At 41.5% G+C, this 22,644-nt stretch overlaps 2 protein-coding genes across 2 annotated transcripts in view; one reads left to right on the plus strand and one right to left on the minus strand.

Moving 5' to 3' along the window:
• The first annotated feature begins 11,323 nt into the window (after positions 1 to 11,323).
• On the plus strand, positions 11,324 to 13,810 carry LOC120059852 (GTP cyclohydrolase 1 feedback regulatory protein). The gene is made up of 3 exons (XM_039008902.1): positions 11,324 to 11,456; positions 12,267 to 12,361; positions 12,711 to 13,810. Exons 1-3 carry the CDS (start codon positions 11,421 to 11,423, stop codon positions 12,838 to 12,840), a joined length of 261 nt encoding a protein of 86 aa, XP_038864830.1. The 5' UTR covers positions 11,324 to 11,420; the 3' UTR covers positions 12,841 to 13,810.
• A 2,167-nt stretch (positions 13,811 to 15,977) lies between these two features.
• The window catches only part of LOC120060239 (dnaJ homolog subfamily C member 17-like), a 53,526-nt gene continuing 46,859 nt past the window's right edge, over positions 15,978 to 22,644 (minus strand). The window contains exon 11 of the mRNA XM_039009402.1: positions 15,978 to 16,389. Coding sequence (XP_038865330.1) covers positions 16,270 to 16,389 — 120 coding nt within the window. The 3' untranslated portion in view covers positions 15,978 to 16,269. The remainder of the gene's footprint in view (positions 16,390 to 22,644) is intronic.

The following is a 22,644-nucleotide window of genomic DNA, read 5'->3' on the forward strand; positions in this document are numbered from 1 at the left end:
TCTAAAGTATTTAAGAGAATGTACGTTACATTTGCAATATGATTCAACATCACATCATATTGCAAATGCACGTTAGATTTGCAATATGATGTGATGTTGAATCATATTGCAAATGTAACGTGCATTCTTTAAATACTTTAGAAATACAAAAGTCAACGTCCTGATGACCTCAGGATGGCCGGGCAGTGATAGTGGTTCCTCTCCAACGCTCGTTGCGTGAAATTTCATCATGTCGCTTTTTCCTCATGGTACCTCCCCGTTGAAACATATTGCAAATGTACAAAAGTCGACTAGCAAGTCAACTAGCAAGTGTCAACAAAAGTCAACTAGCAAGTGTCCATCAGTCAATTGGATATTTTCAGACACCAAACTGATACCATCTGACTCCAAACTCACTTTTTACAACTCCTTTAGAAGCCAACTATCACATATTTCAGAGCAGGCCCAAAATTCACAGCGCCTTCCATGAATGCACCAAAATAGCATTCTGAAATCACCACTAAAATGACATCGCCATATTCTCCAGGCCGTGCCGAGTTCAACGGGATGCCCCGCTTGACCGTAGCTCGCTCGGTCTGAGCGCAGCGACCGTTACAAGAGAACGGACACGAATGACCTTTTGACCTCAATGTCAATTTCATTTGCTTTTGGGACACAGAGAGAGAACCGTTAAGGTTAGAAGCACAATTTCACCTCAGGAACAATCCTAAGGTCCTCCCGATCTGTGCAAGCCTAACCTTGACCTTGTGGCATTAACCCTTCACAGTTAAAAGAAGGCGTTTACATCAAACATTTTACAATGACATTTCGCCCCATAGGAATACATTGACTGCTCCTCTAAATTCAACCTGAAGCCTATGTGGGTTATGAATGTCTTATGAACCTGTCTTTGATAACAATCCATCAGGCTACTATGAGGTCTACCTGTGTTGATTTTAAGCTACCTGGAGCAACCGGAAGTGGTTAAAATCACCCTAAAAAGTGTCCAGATATACATGACTTGCAATTTTGAAAATCACTGCATTCAACCCTATGTAGATCAGTCAATTCTTAACGTATAGACTTAAAACTCAGGATTCTGTAACAGCATACCCCAGTCAAGATATGTGTTTACCTATAGCTTCCTGTGCCAACCGGAAGTGCCTTAAAATGGTTTCATGGTGCTGTTTCGAAGGGTTAAAAAGGTCAGAACTTTTCAAAACTTCATTTGTGTGATTAGACAAGCCTCATGAACTGTAAATCAGTCATTTCTCTAAGCAGATGTCAAAGGAAAGCTCTCTCTCACACAAAAACACACACACAAAGCAATGATGGAGTGAAAAAGTACGGTGCTTAAAGACACACAAAGCCGGCAATGGCATTCCCATTATCCCTAGGCCGTGCCGAGTTCAACGAGATGCCCCGCTTGACCGTAGCTCACTCGGTCTGAGAGCAGCGACCGTTACAAGAGAACGGACACGAATGACCTTTTGACCTCAATGTCAATTTTATTTGCTTTTGGGAGACAGAGAGAGAACCGTTAAGGTTAGAAACACAATTTCACCTCAGGAATGTTCTTAAGGTCCTCCCGATCTGTGCAAGCCTAACTTTGACCTTGTGGCATTAACCCTTCACAGTTAAAAGAAGGTGTTTACATCAAACAGTTTACAATGACATTTCGCCCCATAGGAATACATTGACTGCTCCCCTAAATTCAACCTGAAGCCTATGTGGGTTATGAATGTCTTATGAACCTGTCTTTGATGACAGTCCATTAGGCCACCATGAGGTCTACCTGTGTCGATTCTAAGCTTCCTGGAGCAACCGGAAGTGGTTAAAATCACCCTAAAAGTGTTTGCAATAAGCACCCTGCAATTTGAGAGAAATAGTGCATTCAGCCCTATGTAAATCAGTCAATTTTTAACATATAGACTTAAAACTCAGGATTCTGTAACAGCATACTCCAGTGAGTATATGTCTTTACTTTCAGCTTCCTGTGCCAACCGGAAGTGCCATAATTGGTGTCAAATGGGCTGTTTTGAAGGGTTAAAAATGTCAAATCTTTCCAAAACTTCATAATTGTGATTAGGCTACCCTCCTGAACTGTAAATCAGTCATTAGTCCCATCAGATTTCAAAGAAAAATTTACACACCCAAACAGAAATGATGGAGGGACACACTGAGGGGCTAAGAGGCAGACAGTGCCTGTGGTAGTTACTTTTGTTCCAACTTTTAAAGAACCGTCAGACCTAGAGTTCTGAAAATTTACAAACCTGTTCTAGACCTCAGGTTGATTGTGCACGGTGAGTTATGTGGCTCTAGAAGGTTCTCAGACCGATAAACAGCCTCGTGTATTTGCTATGTTTTCAATTCATTTTCAGCTCAACGAAACGGACGACATTTAGAAAAGTCCCAGAGTCTCAAGACTAGGTGCATTGAAACCGGCTCGGTCCATAGAGACAGACCCCAACGAGCCTGTTTGATTGCTCATTCAAGCACCCCGTAGCAAGGCATGGAAAAAAGTGGATTTTCATTACCAATTAGGGTTTTGCTCGGGCACCGAATGACCTATCGAGCCGAAACTTGGGATTCCAGGTCGCCTCACATAGGGCTAAACATAATGTGAATATTGGACCCGCAGCTAGAACATAACTACGTATTATTTGTTTTATTATGGTTTAAATGGAAGGCGCTGTGAATTTTGGGCCTGCTCTGAAATATGTGATAGTTGGCTTCTAAAGGAGTTGGTAAAAGTGAGTTTGGTGTCAGATGGTATCAGTTTGGTGTCTGAATATATCTAATTGACTGATGGACACCGACTTGCTACTTGACTTTTGTACATTTGCAATATGTTTCAACGGGGGGGTACCATCACAAAAAGCGACATGATGAAATTTAACACAACGAGCGATGGAGAGGAACCACTATCACTGCCCGGCCATCCTGAGGTCATCAGACCGTTGACTTTTGCATTTCTAAAGTATTTAAGAGAATGTACGTTACATTTGCAATATGATTCAACATCACATCATATTGCAAATGCACGTTAGATTTGCAATATGATTCAACACATCATATTGCAAATGTAACAGTGTGTGTTATGTTTGCAATATGATTCAACACATCATATTGCAAACGTAACAGTGTGTGTTATGTTTGCAATATGATTCAACACATCATATTGCAAATGTAACAGTGTGTGTTATGTTTGCAATATGATCCAACACATCATATTGCAAACGTAACAGTGTGTGTTATGTTTGCAATATGATTCAACACATCATATTGCAAATATAACAGTGTGTGTTTGCAATATGATTCAACAGTGTGTTATGTTTGCAATATGATGTGGTGTTTTTCACTGTTGAATCATATGCAAATGTAACGTGCATTCTTTAAATAAACCCTATGTGGGTTATGAATGTCTTATGAACCTGTCTTCAATGACAATCCATCAAGCCACTATGAGGTCTACCTGTGTTGATTCTAAGCTTCCTGGAGCAACCGGAAGTGATAAAATCACCCTAAAAGTGTTTTACCCAACCAGCAGTTTGTGATATATAGTGCATTCAACCCTGTGTAAATCAGTCAGTTCTTAACGTATAGACTTAAAACTCAGGATTCTGTAAAAGCATACCCCGATCAGGATAGGTGTTTACTTATAGCTTCCTGTGCCAACCGGAAGTGCCTTAAAATGGGGTCATAGGTGCTGTTTCAAAGGGTTAAAAAAGTCAGATCTTTCCAAAACTTTAAGTGTGTGATTAGGCAACCCTCATGAAGTGTAAATCAGTCATTTCTCTAAACAGATGTCAAAGAAAAGCTCACACACACACACACAAGTCTAAACTGTTCGTGCACCTGGTATTTTTTTGGGGTTACCAGGTGCCATGTTTCAAGATGGTTGAAATTGCGTTTAGGGGCATCCAGACCTCCATACCCGCTCTGGGAGCACTATTCTACGGCCAAAAATCAATGGGTGCTGGCCTGAGTGATTTATGGAGGTTTGGGGGGTGATACGTTTTTTCTAATTTGTGTGCACAAATGCACAAAACATATTCCTTAAGTACAAGTAAACATTTATAAAAAATTATGATAGTAAAATGTGACTAAAGTATTTTCATACAGTTCTTATATATGTGTAATTGACGTAAAAATCGAAAGAATTTCAAAAAACGGTCCAGAAAGCACTTTTTTAAATGGAATATACGTTTTTTCCACATTTTTAACATTTTTGACTTGAAACTTTTGACTTTTGACTTTTGACTTCCTATGAAATCACATTCCAAATGCATAAAACATATTCCTTAAGTACAAGTAAACATTTATAAAAAATGATGACAGTAAAATGTGACTAAAGTATTTTCATACAGTTCTTATACATGTGTAATTGACATAAAAATCGAAAGAATTTCAAAAAACGGTTCAGAAAGCACTTTTTTAAAGGGGGTGATACATTTTTTCCAAATATTTGACATTTTTGACTTTTGACTTTTGACTTCCTATGAAATCACATTCCAAATGCACAAAACATATTCCTTAAGTCCAAATAAAAATGTCCAAAAAATTATGTTAATAAAATTTGACAAAAGTATTTTCATACAGTTCTTACACATGTGTAATTGACATAAAAATCGAAAGAATTTCGAAAAACGGTCCAGAAAGCACTTTTTTAAAGGGGGTGATACGTTTTTTCCAAATTTTTGACATTTTTGACTTTTGACGTTTGACTTCCTAAGAAATCACATTCCAAATGCACAAAACATATTCCTTAAGTCCAAATAAAAATGTAAAAAAAATTATGTTAATAAAATTTGACAAAAGTATTTTCATACAGTTCTTACACATGTGTAATTGACATAAAAATCGAAAGAATTTCGAAAAACGGTCCAGAAAGCACTTTTTTAAGGGGGTGATAAGTTTTTGCCAAAACTTTCAATATTTCAAAATTTCAAAATATGACTCTTGGGTCTTGACTTGCGTTACAGTAAGCCTATGAAAAATTAAGATGGAACACACTCGCCCACTATAGGATTTTTGGGGTGTTACACAGCTCATTTACAATATGGCATTTGCCATCAACTTTGGACGAAACAGCGCCGGATGTAATATGAAATCCCACACAATCCCATCGTGTATATGGTCCGCTCGGTGCCAATAAGTTGCCATGTTATTTTGTACAATTGGGGGGGGACTTCCCTTACAACAACTGGGACAATATATCCTCCAAACACCGGCTTCTCAGGCATTATCACTTAATTAGAAATCAAAACTGGATGGTTTTCAGAAATAAATGGGAGTGGTTGAGGGTAGCTGTAGGGTGAGACTAAAAACAAATAAAATCAAAAAAACAAGAATAGAAAACTAATATAAAATGTATATACAGTTGAAGTCGGAAGTTTACATACACTTAGGTTGGAGTCATTAAAACTAATTTTTCTAATTTTGGCAAGTCGGTTAGGACATCTACTTTGTGCATGACACAAGTAATTTTTCCAACAATTGTTTACAGACAGATTATTTCACTTATAATTCACTGTATCACAATTCCAGTAGGTCAGAAGTTTACATACACTAAGTTGACTGTGCCTTTAAACAGGTTGGGAAATTCCAGAAAATGATTTCATGGCTTTTGATAGGCGAATTGACATAATTTCAGTCAATTGGAGGTGTACCTCTGGATGAACTTCAAGGCCTACCTTCAAACTCAGTGCCACCTTGCTTGACATCATGGGAAAATCTAAAGAAATCAGCAAAGATCTCAGAAATAAAACTGTAGACCTCCACAAGTCTGGTTCTTCCTTGGAAGCAATTTCCATACACCTGAAGGGACCACGTTCATCTGTACAAACAATAGTGCGCAAGTATAAACACCATGGGACCACGCAGCCGTCATACTGCTCAGGAAGGAGACGCGTTCTGTCTCCTAGAGATGAACATACTTTGGTGCGAAAAGTGCAAATCAATCCCAGAACATCAGCAAAGGACCTTGTGAAGATTCTGGAGGAAACGGGTACAAAAGTATCTATATTCACAGTAGAACGAGTCCTATATCGACATAACCCGAAAGGGCGCTCAGCAAGGAAGAATCCACTGCTCCAAAACCGCCATAAAAAAATCCAGACTACGGTTTGCAACTGCACATGGGTACAAAGATCGTACTTTTTGGAGAAATGTCCTCTGGTCTGATGAAACAAAAATAGAACTGTTTGGCCATAATGACCATCGTTATGTTTGGAGGAAAAAGGGGGAGGCTTGCAAGCCAAAGAACACCATCCCAACCATGTAGCATGGGGGTGGCAGCATCATGTTGTGGGTGTGCTTTGCTGCAGGAGGGACTGGTGAACTTCACAAAATAGATGGCATCATGAGGGGGTGAAATTATGTGGATATATTGAAGCAACATCTCAAGACATCAGTCAGGAAGTTAGAGCTTGGTCACAAATGGGTCTTCCAAATGGACAATGACCCCAAGCATACGTCCAAATTTGTGGCAAAATGGCTTAAGAACAACAAAGTCAAGGTATTGGAGTGGCCATCACAAAGCCCTGACCTCAATCCTATAGAAAATATGTGGGCAGAAATGGAAAAGCGTGTGCGAGCAAGGAGGCCTACAAACCTGACTCGGTTACACAAGCTGTCAGGAGGAATGGGCCAAAATTCACCCAACTTATTGTGGGAAGCTTGTGGAAGGCTACCCGAAACGTTTGACCCAAGTTAAACAAATTAAAAGGCAATGCTACCAAATACTAATTGAGTGTATGTAAACTTCTGACCCACTGGGAATGTGATGAAAGAAATAAAAGCTCTCTACTATTATTCTGACATTTCACATTCTTAAAATAAAGTGGTGATCCTAACTGACCTAAGACAGGGCATTTTTACTAGGATTAAATGTCAGGAATTGTAAAAAAAAAAAAAAAAAAAAAAAAAACTGAGTTTAAATGTATTTGGCTAAGGTGTATGTAAACTTCCGACTTCAACTGTAGTATGTATTAGCTGTCAATATAAGCCTAAGTATTGTTGTCCATTATTTTACTCCAATTATGGGAGTATCACCATACATCTGGAGGTTTGCCTGCTTATATACTCTCCCCACTGGGCACAGATGTCAATTAAACATTTCATTTTGATTAACACTTGTTTGAGTTGTCAACTAACATGAATTAAAAGTGAAATTAACAAAAAATGTAGGTTAAAAGTTGGGTGAAGTAAATATGAAATTCTCTTACGTTGATGACTTTTTGCAAACCCAATGAGTTTTCCATGTTGATTCAACATCATCACATAGATATTTGTTGTTGAAATGACATGGTAACATAGTTGATTCAACCATAACTGAATATCTGATCTGGCAGCTCGATACTTATTGCTTACTATTTGATTTCTCTTTCTGTAAGAACATAATTCATCCAGCCCACACTATACATCCATGATTTAAAGAGATTGCTTTAGCAGCTAATTCTAGTATGTTACCTTCGTCTCTGGTCCTCTCCCACTGATCCTCACAGCAAATAAATCCCTCAGCCATTGACTTCATGCATTGCTCAATACCTTGTGTGGGTTGCTGGGACCTCTGTCCAAAGGAAGATGCCAGGATGAAGCAAATCAATTAAAGAGAACTGTTAAACTTATACAAAAGAGTACTATTCCTCCATGTCTCCTAGACTGGTGAACAATAATCAGTGAAGGCTTCTGAAAGAAACAACATTCCTTTGTGTTAGGTCTGTAGGGTAGGTTCGGAAACTATAGAAGTGCTACCTATATCTAATCCTTCTGACTTTTCATTTGGAGACGTCTTATCGTCCAAGGCAAAGCAGGAATCTGAAGGAGCATTCTAATAGGCATTTATTACAATCATTTTACATAGCGATAACAATCTAATGATAAATTGGGTATGAGTGGCTGTTTAGCTAATTCAATACAATACTAATAACCGCACACTATAAAACGGCAGACAATCAACAATCAACCGATTATCATTGCAATGCCTTGTGTATAAATCACACTTCCGCAAAGGACAGAGGTGTATTTTCTTGTGGTGGAAAACATAAATGTGTGTTTTGCGACCATAGCACAGGCACATATTTAGAAACTGGAACTGTAGGTGGCATATGGATTTCCAGTGCATTCAGCAAATAAAAAATAATTGAGTGTGTGTGAGTGAGAATGTGTGTGTGTGAGTGTGTAGTATTCAAAGATTGACTGAGCTACTGCTGTTTTGATAAATTAAACTCCCTGTTGCTGAAGCCCGACAGGGTCAAGGGCAGCCTTGCATTTCCCATCATGTGGCAGTATGTGTTCTTACTGCTGTCTGTGGGGAAGTGCTCTTCAGACAGTAAATAGTATCTCTCCCCTCATCACTAATTCTCAGTGGTGAGGTGAAGGAGAGGCCCTTGTCACAGCAGCAAACTGCTTCCTGTGGCTGGGTAGGCTGCTCCAGGGATGAGCCCTGCTGTCCCTCCAGGTCACTGTAAAGGTGACCCGGGGCTCTAATAATGCACAGCAGATGAGCTAGATCAGGAAGTTCCTCAGAGGACCACAGGACATTCCGAGGGCCCCAGGAATACATTCTAAGAGAGTGTTTTTGGCAGAAGTTGTATTTCATTTGTTTTTGGAGTACAGCAGCGACAGCCCCACTGGTTTCCTGTTTTCCTTCCTGAATCAGGTCTCTTGTGCTCTTTGGGTGGCGATAAAAATACGAAAAAGACACTTTCTGGGAAACTACCCTTACGTTTTTAAATATTTTTTTTAACTTCCTTTGTGCAGATGAGTGGGTAAGAAGCCTACTGGTGACATTGGTCTACAAAGCCAGCAGGTGGCAATCTTCTCACCAAACCTCCCACCTGTGTCAATGGGAACGCATAGCCTGTACTTATCAGCTTGTTAGAGTTTGTATGACTGTGTAATGCAGCGTAGAAAACATTATTTGATAAAGACATAAATTACGCTTGAGAAAGGCAGTCGTTATTTAACAGCAAGGTTATAATTTGGGTTTGATGTACCATACAAGTGACACATGCTAATAAAATGTAGTTCCAAGAATCACATAAAATCAGAAACCAAAATTAGTTATCTGATCAATTGAATGTATGTATGTGTTTCACAATAACAACTTCCAAAACACATAAACAAATTGTCTGCAACTCTGCTGTATCAAAGTGCATGGAATGGGTTTTGTGTACCATGAGTAAGGTCGGGTTTACTCCCATATCTCTTCCCATCAGAGCAATATCAAGCTGTGATCACACTATAAATTACCAGCCCCACTGAGCATGACATGCAAAGCCAAACTGATTGTCTGTCAAGTCCTCTTTGGCATCAAAAGGACATTACATTCATATTGCTGATTTAATCAATGTCCCCTCCATTGTTGTTAGGATATGGGTTATGTCTTTCATTTCCCCTACAGCCTCAAAAGACTAATCCAAATTAGTTTTTGCTGCACTGAAAGGGAAATTAATAAATCTCAGAAAAGGAAATCATAGTTCCAGACTGTAAAAATATGGTTGAGTTCTGTATGCATACAAAATTACAGTATATGCTATAGGACTGTGTATTAACACGTGATGTAGATTGAATCTAAAAGTAATTTGTAACAAAACTGGAAAGGCAACATAATAGCCCATATTTAGCACCTGGAAATACTGTCACCATTCATCAATACAGTGATGGGATACTGAAAGCAGCAAAGTCTATCTTTGAAGTAGGCTATCGCGATAATGAGTGTTTGACCATGGAATGTTTCCCAATATAACAAAGCAAATCATCACGGGAGACAGAGGTGGGAAAAAACAAACAGAAGAACTCTGTCAACCGCTTACAAGTTTGACAGACAAGGTTTTTATTTTAGTTATTCGAGATAACTTACTTGTAGCCTAAAGAAGCTCTTCACATATGTAAGATTGTTACACATCCGTGTTTTGGCTGAAACCACAGTAGACATAATGTACCATTTCAAAGATAAACCTGAGCCGAACCGAGAAAACCATGAACATGGCAAATGTTCAGGCCACTATACGCAATGGAGAGCCTGGGTTCTCTGATTTCAACATCACCTAAATTCACTTCACAGATAACATCCGCATGAAATGTAAACCGACCTACACTCCCCACTATATGTGATTGGACAGTAAAGCATTTTCTTTACTTTTGGCTCTGTACTCCAACAGTTTACATTTGAGATGAAATTATGAATATGAGGCAAAACAACAGCATGTCAGCTTTTCTTTGAGGGTATTTATCATACATATGTTTTACTGTTCAGAAATGAAAGCAACCCCCCCATGTATTTGGAGAAATTCACTTATAGTGTATTAAAGTAGCCAAAGTGTTTTGGGTTATGATTTGCCCAAATTTAACTGAATAGTGAATGTTGACTGGAGTCATTTTCTTTCTAAGTGAGCAGATAAGACGTTTCTGAACACTATTAAAAATTAATCCGGATAATGAGTGAGAAAATTACTAAAACAAAACATGCTAACCTCTCACCATTACCAATAACAGGGAAGGTTAGCATTTTGGGTGAGGTATGATCTTTGTGCCTCTAACTTTCTCATGATTCATTCATGATTATCCATAATCATGGTAGCATCCAGCTTAATGTAGAAGTGTTCAGAAACATCTTCTATTCTTACTTACAATAAAAGTGACTCCAAAATGACAATATATTATTCACCATTTAGTTCCTATCGGGCAAAACATCCTCTGAAACACAACCAAAAACTGCAAATGCATCCAACAAATTTGCAGTCACAAGCTTGATAACGTCATTGTGTGCAAGGATTATGGGACCAAATACTAAACTTTTGACTACTTTAATACACTATAAGTGAACTAGTCCAAATACATATGACTTCTTAAAATGGGGGGACTATATGCATAAAGTGCTTTCCAAGCGGTAAAACAGATATGAAAATACCCTCAAATAAAGGTGACATTCTGTACTCTCGCCTCATTTGTAACATTTTATCCACAAAAAAATCTGGAGTATAGAGGCAAATTAAAAAGGTTAGTTTTACTGTCCAAATACATATAGAGGGGAGTGTATAATCTTTAAACAAATAGTGCTGCTACATTTATGAGTGGCCCTGATTTTAATAGGTCTGACAAAAAAGCCATACATATGACATCAGATATGCCTTTAATATAAAACATGTTCACATTCTTTCCAGTTTGATGCGTAAAATAAGCAATATTGTGTGCCTAAATGAATAGCTTTTTCTTTTACTATAATATTGGACAAGCACGCGCACTGTGCATGCACCAGCATTGTTGACAAGTTGCTGAGAGAGCTATGATTGGTCCATTGCGATGGGTGTTTCCGCATTCTGTTGTGAGCTGTCAGTGCGAGTGAAACTTGGAAAGGGCACTGTCGTGTCTGTTAAGTAACTGTCTTATCATCCATTCCCGGGGGACTACCCGTTAAACGGTTGAGATCCAGGATGCCGTATGTACTCGTTAGTACTCAGATCCGGCTGGTTAGTATTCCTCTTCCCGTCATAGCATACAGACTGCATCCTTGCGGTTGACGCGCGCGTCGAAATGTTATAGAAACTAAAGATTTTGTAAAGGAAGGTTCTGCAACAATGTCGCCGATTTTGACGTGTAGCTTATTACATAGCTGAAACCTATGTCCATGTTTGCAACATTGTAACATTTGCAAACATGGAAGCGATACAAATTCGAACTAGTGCAAAGCAACTCGCGTCTCGTTTTTTCTACAGTGCACCAAATTAAAAACATGTTCACTGCTCAGTCAAATAAAGTATGTAGGCCTATTTCTGTGCATAATTGGTCAATTGTTATCGAGATTGTGGATGGCATGGCATGCATATTTTCGGGGTTTGTTTATTTCAAGAATGCAACGGAGTGTACAAAACATTAAGAACAGATACTCTTTCCATGACAAACTGACCAGGTGAATCCAGGTGAAAGCTATGATCCCTTATTGATGTCACTTGTTAATTCCACTTCAATCAGTGTAGATGAAGGGGAGGAGACAGGTTAAAGGATGATTTTTAAATATTGAGACATGGATTGTGTGTGTGTGCCATTCAGAGGGTGAATGGGCAAGACAAAAGATTTAAGTGACTTTGAGCGGGTATGGTAATAGGTACACAGGTTTGTGTCAAGAACTGCAACGCTGCTGGGTTTTTCACACTCAACAGTTTCCTGTGTGTATCAAGAAAGGTCCTTCCTAATATTGTGTATCAATATTAGTAATGTGTTAATGTTTTGTACACTCTGCGTATAGCATTTGTGCACACACCTGAATATCTGTTTTTCAGGAGACTGGGCCAACCATGGTAGGAGATGTATACTCTGACCCAGCAATAATGAACTACCTGGGAGCCAGGAAAACCACCATGCTGGGGAACAATTTGTGAGTGTTGAGCATATCTCATTGTATGTCTCCATCCTTACAGCCAAGATTATGACAAACCTCTGAGCCACAGAAGAATGGTGTAGTAGTGGTACAAAGGCTGTTGCTCTGTAGTTTGGGAGCAGACAAGCTGAGCTGATCGAACACAGAACAGGGAAGTGTTGTCATTGCGGATCTGCCACAAGTGCTTTTGGGAAATGAACCAAGGTGTGCAGGGAATAATCACATAAACACAATCCTGGCTCATTTAGCTGAGTTCTCCTGCGTGTGTTCGCATTCCTGACAGAGTTCACAGAATGAGTTTGACATTTTACATCTGAGAAAAAACAAAACTTTGTGCCCCTTGCAGCTCGGAGTACCACGTGGACGAACCTCCGCGGTTGGTGTTGGACAAGTTGGAGAAGATTGGCTTCCGCATGGTGACGATGACAGGCGTGGGACAAACGCTGGTGTGGTGCATGCACAAGGAGACTGAGTGACCTGACTGTGGATCAATGACACTGATAGTGTGTCTTGGGCCACAAGGTTGTGGTGGTAGTGTTCTGTCCAATGAGGAGCCAGAGCTAAAACCTATATTGTACGTATTACATCACAAATCAAGGATGGATTCTATACATTCATTTTGCTACTGTTCTTTGTGATGTAATGGTCCTTTGTCTTCCATTTTTTTTAGCAATGGGTGCAGATTACTGAATTTTGAATGATCAATTCTCCAGCTCGTTATTTGCCCCGTTAGCAAATGTGTGAATTTGTATAATGACACTACTTGTCCAAAATCTTTTGTACTCTTTCAAACTCACTCCAATGTGATGGAGCAGCTACCAAATGTGTGTAGTGGCTTGTTCATAATCTATCATAGCAATGGGTTTACAGACTTCAGGGAAATAGGACGATGTCAAGAAAAGTACATTCCAGAGAGGATTACAGCACAAATGACCAAATCCTCAAGATTAATTTTCCATGAGTATGGAATGTAGTTCACTTCATTACTAACTGAATCTGAATGTCAAGAGTATGATGATGAATCAGTTCCAAAGTTTTACATTGCCTTTAGGCCAAGCAAATATTACTTTTACTAGCATGCAAATATTCCTCTACCCTGAATCCTATTCCATTTTCTCACATGCTCTGTAAACAGATGTAGATTTAAGTGAACTGCTTAAATATGGGCCATTCCCAACAATGCAGAGAGAAAGAAAATAACACGTAATAAATACACAATGAGTAATAATAACTTGGATATATACACGGGGTACCAGTACAGAGACAATGTACAGGGTTATGAGGTAGATATGTACATATAACTAAGAAATAAGTGACAGATAAAACTGTCAAAAGTTGGTGCAAAAGGGAGCTATTGATGTAGTGAGAATGTTAGTTTTCATATCATTGGTAATATAATTAGATGCATGTGAAGAAATTATAATAAAGGTGATTTGATGTAATTTGTTCCGTGGCATGTCCCAACTCAAGGAAGTAGAGTATACTTAAAAGGACAGGTTGGAAGTCTGATCTCCCTGTCTGCCATCTGTCAGTACAATATGGTAAGCATTACATTTGTTGGACAAATGAGCATCATGCTCTCTTAAAAAAAAGAAGCTCTAAACAAGCCATTGGAACTGTGCCTTCCCGACCTCAGGTTGAGGGGAAATATGGCATGTCTGCAGCATATAGGTGGTTTTTAGACTCAAAATGGGCCAGTGAGACCTCAGTACATAGGGGGAAGTTAGTCGGGTCCTGTAAGTGTGACGAGTGTGCTGCAGACATGCCTGGTGGAGACCATGTGAGCCAGCACTTCTGCTGCTACTGGGTGGTTTCATTAGTCTCTGGGCTGCCAGCGCCTGTCTGAGGCTAAGCCTTCGCCAGGCCTGCTGCCGTGGCTTGGCCACAATTTACACCCAAATATCAAAAGGCCCCTAATTTCTCCATGCGTGCGCAACTGTGGTCGCTTCCAGGTTCTGCTGGCATCTGAGGAGCTGCCAGCTTCCACACGGACAGAGGATCTGAGGAAGAAGAGGATGCTGTGAAGATGCCGCCGGAGGCTTCTCCTGTTGATTGGATGGCTTTTGTTGGGACGCCACGTCTTCCCGTTTCATTTGCATGCAGCACAATCCGCTGGCACAGGTCACGGTCAGGATGTGTTTCTGGAACTGTAATTGTATTCCCTCTTGTAATTTGGACTCAATGTTCAGCTTTTTTCTCTCAGGGGTATGACAGGCCGTCCACCAAATGCATAAACAGAACCATCTGATTAGTGTATATTGCAGTAGGAGTGTGGGGCGAGAAGTGTAGGGAGAAGATGGCTCACACCACACCACAGCTGGCCGTTGTGTAAGAGAGCTGCGGCAGGCTGGGAGTGCCGGGGAGATGGATCACTGGGTTGGACCAACCAGCTGGCTATGAGTCTCCAAAATAACACGATGACAGGAGGAAACTTCACACAGCCCCAGGAATAGAGACTACATTATACCATAGTCCCCTGAGGGACAACATACATCTATTTTGTTTTTGGATGTCCCACGGAGAGAGGACACTGTTACAAATGTTTGTTTCTCCGTCAGAGTGACTGTAGTCTAGCTCAGTGTGTCAGGTCCTAAATGGAAGTGGACCAGACATCCCAGCATTCGGCTGTGACATCAGGAGACCTCTTCCCCCATGAGCAACTCCTTTAACAGCCTCTATTGGGAAAACTCATCTGAAACCACAACATTCAGGCAAGAGAGGAACGGTCATGATACTGTATGAATATATCTTTCATGAATGCCAACGACTTAAGGGACGTGTACATTTGATCTTCAGTTAAGTTGTTTTCACTGGGATGACCAACTAGTCATCAGATTATCTCTTCATGATACTTTCAAGGAACAGATGTATTTATTATAGCACAACCAGTAAACAGGATTTGACAAAGGAGACAAGGGTGAATCGCACTTAGAATAGGCATATTTTGAACGCTAACTACAATGTAAAAGTTCAGTGCAGGGTGGTACTAAAGTCTTCAGATCAAGTTACAGCCTTGAAGTTGTACAGTACATGAGGCCTCTGTAATTTGATGCAAAGCCTTAGATATACAAAACTCAAACAATCATCATAACCACCACTGCTGTAATAAAGGGCCTCTAGAGTATATTCCCTTTTCATCACGTGGGCCCACAAACATTCCCTTAAAAACATGCCTACAGTACTACCACTCCCATCCCAGGCTGATTGACAGTTAAAAATGTAATAGCCATGATTTACCCATCCTCTGATCACATGGTCTGTGGTTTACACTGTTGGAAGACAACTTCAAATTGCATTAAAGGGAAGTGACTCAGTCTCTTTGCTGCAAAGATAGGGTAATGAACAAATGTTTTACAGTTTGAGAAAGTGATACTGACAGATGCAAATGACATGATTGCATCATTTAGATGTGGTATAGTAGTGTTGGATGGCCCATCTCTTTGGGGTCTTTTGCAATACGTTATGATAACATCCCTTGTTAGTATAAACTTCTTGTTCCCCTGTTCGTTTTACAAGTGGTTTGGATGAAAAAGTACACTGGTTGAGTTTACATTACAATAGTAGCTGGTAGTAATTCAGTAAATGACAAACCAGAAACCCGTTCTTTGAAAAAATATGTTTATTCAACAGAAAATTGTTTTTTATTTAACACAGATGATGTGCTTTATGAAACTAAAGCATCAGGTGTATAGCAAAGTGTAGTTGGGTTGTGGCTGGGAAGAGCCTGACGGTCTGGGGCCAGGATTCATTCAAAGGCACATTGAAGCGCAGAGATCGCATTCACGGTATAGGGTGCAGATGTCAGCTCAAACGGAAATTACCTTCAAATGTCAAGCACCGCACGCTTACAGAAAACACACCTTGGATTGAATCCTGGCCTGGGTCAGACTGGATCTGGGCTGGTACTATGCTGCATCCTCCTCGTCCTCTCTCTGCATCTCCTCTATGAGTCTCTGTCTCTCTGATGCCTGTCTCATATTCATCAGCACCACGCTTTCATAGTCCCGTTCACTGCTCAGGGCGCCCTGTAGGGGTAGACAAACAGTCAGACCAACAGGGACAGGCAGGCAGACAAAGGACAGGTACAAAGCATTTACAACCTGTGATTTTTACCATAGTCATTTCACCACCTTTACCTTAGTTACCAGTGTAAAACGGTCCATATGAAGAAGCAAACCATGCTAAGCCATTGCATTAATAATGGGATAACACAGTGCAAATACAAAAACAAGCTCTACATGTGACATAAGTGTGCAACAGCGCATGGACCAAATGATAACTGTCCGTCACTGCTGTCTGTTTTTTTCAGGACAGGACCAGAGAGAGGAGAGGACGGGTGAGGGGGAGGAGAGGAGAGGTGAGGGGAAGGGAGGAGAGGACAGGTGAAGGGAAAGGAGGAGTGGACAGGACGGGTGAGGGTAAGGGAGGAGAGGACGGGTGAGGGTAAGGGAGGAGAGGACAGGTGAGGGTAAGGGAGGAGAGGACAGGTGAGGGTAAGGGAGGAGAGGACAGGTGATGGTAAGGGAGGAGGACAGGTGAGGGTAAGGGAGGAGAGGACAGGTGGGGTAAGGGAGGAGGGGAAGGGAGGAGAGGACAGGTGAGGGTAAGGGAGGAGAGGACAGGTGGGGTAAGGGAGGAGGGGAAGGGAGGAGAGGACAGGTGAGGGGAAGGGAGGAGAGGACAGGACAGGTGAGGGGAGGACAGGATGGGTGAGGGGAAGGGAGGAGAGGACAGGTGAGGGGAAGAGAGGGAGGACAGGACAGGACGGGTGGGGGGAAGAGAGGAGAGGTGAGGGAAGGGAGGAGAGGACAGGTAAGGGGAAGGGAGGAGAGGACAGGCATACAGTGCCAAAAAGTTTGACCCCTCTCTGATCTCTATTTTTGATACTGAATGTTATCAGATCTTCAACCAAAACCTGAGTTTACCCCCAAAAAGATACTTATTTTATTTATTTAATAAATTATGCAACATCCAGTTCCCCTGTGTGAAAAAAGTATTTGTCCCCTTACACTCAATAACTGGTTGTGCCACCTTTAGCTGCAATGACTCCAACCAAATGCTTCCTGTAGTTGTTGATCAGTCTCTCACAGACAGACAGACAGACAGACAGAGACACACAGTAAGCACTAGGCTGCACGATAAGCACTAGGCTGCACGGTAAGCACTAGGCTGCATGGTAAGCACTAGGGGCTGACACACACACAAGTATGCAAAGACACACGCTTACCAGTGGTGTTTGGCGGATGTGACAAATACAATTTGATACATGTGCACACACAGTCAGTCAGACACACACACTGCCCCTAATCCTGAATGGAGGGGGGAGGCGGAGTGTCCACAGAATAAACCTGTTTTATAGGATTAGATGGAGGAAGTCTGCTGTGCCAAGGAAGTGTCTCCCTAACAAGACAGTGAGCGGAGAGAAGTGAGTGTGTGAGAGACAGAGTGGGTCACAGAAGAGAAAGGGGGAGAGAGAGAAAGTGAAGAGAATGACGGAGGGTTAGAGAGTGGCTCGGTGAGGTAAACCATCTGGAAGAGATCACTGGGACTCCAGCATCCACCCATGTGTACGAGAGAGAGGGGAAGGAAGAGAGGAGGAGAAAAAAAGAGGGATGGCGTGGGGAGGCAGGCTCCCTCTCCATGCTGTTGGATAGACAGCTGTGATTATCATTCCAGTAATGTGAGATCAAGTCCTTGTCTAAGATGTAACCATGAAATATCACGCAAGCTCACTTTAGTAAATAAACAACTGTTGCATCTTCAATTAAATAAAACAAAGGGTGTAACTGTGGGCCGGAGGGAATGCAGTCCCCCCCTTCCACCCACCATACACCTTCACTCCACACAGACCTCTACTGGCCATTCTCTGAAATGCTTATATGGACAGTGATACTGTATGTCTCTATTTATTTCCCATGTAAGGTCAATAGAGATTCTATTGGTTCACTTCCCATGTAGGAGTGAGCTCTGAACACAAACAGAGGTCTAAGGAGAGTGACACAGTTCTCCCTAGCTGAGAGCCGTTTCCTTGTCTGGTGGGCTCACACTCAACGTACGCGCTTAGCCTGTGCATCCCTGACTAACTAAACACTTGGGGAGGTGTGTTTGTGTGTGTGTGTGTTGCTCCATAAACACACCAGGGGCTGGAGAGAGACTAGGGAAACCACATAAGATAAACAATGGGGCCCACAACAAAGAGGACCAGGCCAGCACAGAGGCAGGATGACATAAACATACACACACACACTGCTCCATTCCATGTTCGCTCGCTCAGGGCTGACTAACAGCACTGATATCACTCACGGCCCGGGGCCTCCCAACAGCATGCTACAACCTGACACCAGGCCAGCCGTAACATCATCACCATACGCCAGGCAGGGCGGTGAGTCAGGGTGCTCCACAGGAGACGGCAGGCTATGCTACAGGTGGCCAGGCACAGTATTTCCCCCCACAGACAGATGGGATCAGGAGATCTGCTCTACATTAGCCCCACCTGTCACTGTGTGTGTGTGTGTCTTGAGTTACACACAGTTCTCTCACTTTTGTTGAAAAGTGGTATCTGATCTGGCAAATGATCATACAAGGACTGTATTCCTTCCTTAAAGGGATAGTTCAAGATTTTGGCAATGAGGCCCTTTATCTACATCCCCAGTCAGATGGCCAATGCACAGCTAGCATGGGGGTGATAAGAGAGAGAGAGAGAGAGACTTCCAGCTCCCCCTCATAAAATCGCTCTCTCCCCAGCTCATGACAGAAGTATGTCTCCCGGGGGCTATGAGGACCTGATGATGTCAAGAAGGCCTATTATGTGTCATGAACCTGAGACGGAGCTGGTCTGCACGGTGTCTGCTCCAAGGTGTCTGAGACAAATAGTGCACACGTAGCGTTTAAACCTATCTTCTTTACAACAGCTCCTCCTATAGACTACGGCACTTCTACCAAACCATAGTGGTTGTCCAGGTAAATTACTGCTAGGTCTAGATGTGGATTTTTTATTTTTTTTAAGACAGAGAAAAAAAGGGTACAATAATACAGATGGTACTGCAGTCTGTTGAAACTAATCAAGGGGCCATTTCTCTGCAGTGTGTGTGCATGTGTGTGCGTGTGTCAGTGGGTTATGGAGCCGGTGATTTATAGGAGCCAAACACTTATTTAGAGATCATTAGGGGTGTGTGTGATATGTGCGAGTGTATGCCCAGACGCTCCCGCTAACTCAAACAAACTGGGCAGGAGGATCGCATATGCCACAGCCAAACTAAGATTCCTCACAAGAGTAAATTCAGGCTTTATAAATGGGAGAAGATCAATAATTTTTTTGAGGACAGACAAAACGAACCAAAAGGATCCTGGTCTACAGACAGAATCTTTGTAATGATGGAATAAACACTAACTCATAATACTGCAATAACAGCTATTGAAATAGGCTCCAAGTCTACTTCCTGTGTTGTTCAGTAATTTCCAGAATTAGTCCTGAACACCTGGTTTATGGATGCCATTCACAGGCAAAGGCCCCTTTTCCCTGAGAAGGAAAGCTAACCTATAGAAACAGGAACATACTGTATTTATGTAATAGGTCCCTAACTTCTCTGAATGAGGTTTAACAGCTTTGACAGGGCCAAACCACGCAATAACTACTAAAACCTACTCTAGCAGCATGTGACAACTGACTGAGTAAGCTGTGTACAGGTGGTCGTAAGCTACATGAAGAGGTACTGGTGTCTAGGTGAAAGCTCTGGTCCGTGAGTAGTGTAAAATGTGAAGGAAGAGCTAGTCAGCACTGGATTCTGGGGGGGGGGGGGGGGGGGGGGGGGCTGTATAGGGCTGGATTTGAGCCTGCTGGATAGAGAGGGTGCATTTGGAAACCCGTAAAGGAAATAAACAAAATGAAAGAGAAATGGAAGTTGAGACGTGAACTCCCTGTGCTCTGGCATTTCCCTGTATGATGGATGTGTTGGGGGTTTCTATGACAGAGAGATGGGGGAGAGGGCTGTTCAGCTATGTAATATCCAACAATCCATCTTTGTAATACCAGAATTATGTCTTTCACATCAGGGCCTTCCAGGAAAAGCCCTCTGATTGCAACAGATTTGATTTTAAAACACTGGGGCCACTGGACCAGCAAGAATGTAGAATTGAAACCCTCAATATCCCAAAAGAGACATGACAAAAAAATTAAGTGAAACGAAGGTTAAAGTACAAATACACATAAAACATTTCTACTGTGTGTGTGCGTGAGTCTGAACAAGCTGGTGGTTTGTGTGTGTCTGGTGTGCCGCCTGATGAGAGGTCTGTACTGCTGCTTTGAGCATGTGTTATGGTTCCTTATCTGCTTAATGTGCTGAACAAACAGCAACTGGAATGCAGCAGTCCACAAACTGTTGACTTCCGAGCCCAGACGTTCAAAGAACCCTAAATATCAAACCCTTCATTTCATAATTACAAATAATTCAGTGCCAGGAGACACAAGCAGGTAAACATTCTCAGACTTCCCTGACCTCCCACGGAGAACAGCACGCACGCACGCGCACACGCACACGTCTGGTCTGCTAGTCTGCAAACACGGCAATGAAGCATTACTTCTACAAATCTCACAGTGGGGAAGAAGTCAGTGTGTGTTCCAATCATAACAATACACAAGGATTTGAAATGGAACACAGACTGTTTTATTAGAGGACATGATGTAATTCACATCACTTATCTGTTAAGATTGCCTAGGTAAAATGTATGGGATGGTATAAGACCACCCCTGGAATTTGGTCCACAACTATACATGAAGACAAGAGAACTTTGTCATGTTACACAATTAAACTTCTTCAGATGCAACTAAACTGCCTATCCTGAGGGACAGAGGTCTATCCATTCAGTCAGGTGAGTTTCAGTTGGAGCTCTGCCACAAAGCTCATCACTGTCTATCTGACTCACTCATCATTGTAGAGCGACAGTTACGACACAGGCTCTCTCACCGTCTAGTGATGGATTTCACTGGTTTGCATCCATTGTTTCAATCCTGTACAGATCTTCATCATACACTATCAGGGCCACAACCGGACTGCTGTGTATTCCATGTGAGAGGAAACATCTTAACACAGTGAAACACTGCTCTGTCTGTGTTTCACAAGACAAGAACACACAACAAAAGGCCCAAATGAATATCCACAAAAGCCTCAATTTGGCTTTATAGAGCCAGTCAAAGCAGTATCTGTAAGCACTTTTTCCTATTACAAAAACAAGCAGCATCCTAGGTTTGAGGGAGAACATAGTCGTCCCAGAAAGACCACAGTACCAACACTGCTCTGAGAAGGGAGAGATGGAGAAGAAGGCAGTCAGACACCCATGCTGCTCTTATGGTCAGGGTCAAGGGACAATGTAATCACCCCAGTCTGGACAATGTACTAACACAAACATGAGAATAAACACACCTCAAACCCCTGGTCTAATGGTGAGCTCTGTGTAGGGTTGCAAAATTCCTGTAACTTTCAATAAATTCCCAGGTATTCACAAAATCTTGGTTGGGGGATCCCAGAATCAGGAGGGAACAAGCAGAAAATCTGTAAACCTCCAACCAGGTTTCCTGGAACCCCAGGGAATTTATTGAAAGTTCCCAGAATTATGCAACCCTAGCCCTGTGTGACCACATCACCACAGATAAAGCACGCTATCCTCTCCCTTGACGGTCTGCTAGCATGAAACCATGGCTTCCCAACAAAACAAAAGTGGATGGGGTAGGGGTGGAGAAAAAAAAATACTGAATTGGGAGTTATTGAAATGCTCAGTTCCAGTCTTGGATAAATGTTATGATAAGGCAGTTAGTACGTTTGCGTGAGTAATTGCATCTGTTAAAGGTCCACTGGATATCATAAGGTGAATGCACCAATTTGTAAGTCGCTCTGGATAAGAGCGTCTGCTAAATGACTTAAATGTAAATGTAAATGTCTGTTCTGGCGTTAGGGAGTGAATGGGGAAGGAAGGGTGGCAGGAATTTGTTTATTGGAGCCATTTTAAAAGATCTGATCAGTAAAGTAATCTTAGAGACCAAATTCAGTATATACAGTACGAGTCAAAAGTTTGGACACACATAATCATTCAAGGGTTTTTCTTCCTTTGACTATTTTCTACATTGTAGAATAATAGAGAAGACATCAAAACTATGAAATAGCACATATGGAATCATGTAGTAACCAATAAAGTATTAAACAAATGAAAATATATTTTATATTTGAGATTCTTCAAAGTAGCCATCCTTTGCCTTGATGACAGCTTTGCACATTATTGCCATTCTC

This window comes from Salvelinus namaycush, chromosome 15, assembly GCF_016432855.1.
Source record: "Salvelinus namaycush isolate Seneca chromosome 15, SaNama_1.0, whole genome shotgun sequence".
In the NCBI taxonomy this organism is placed as follows: domain Eukaryota; kingdom Metazoa; phylum Chordata; class Actinopteri; order Salmoniformes; family Salmonidae; genus Salvelinus; species Salvelinus namaycush.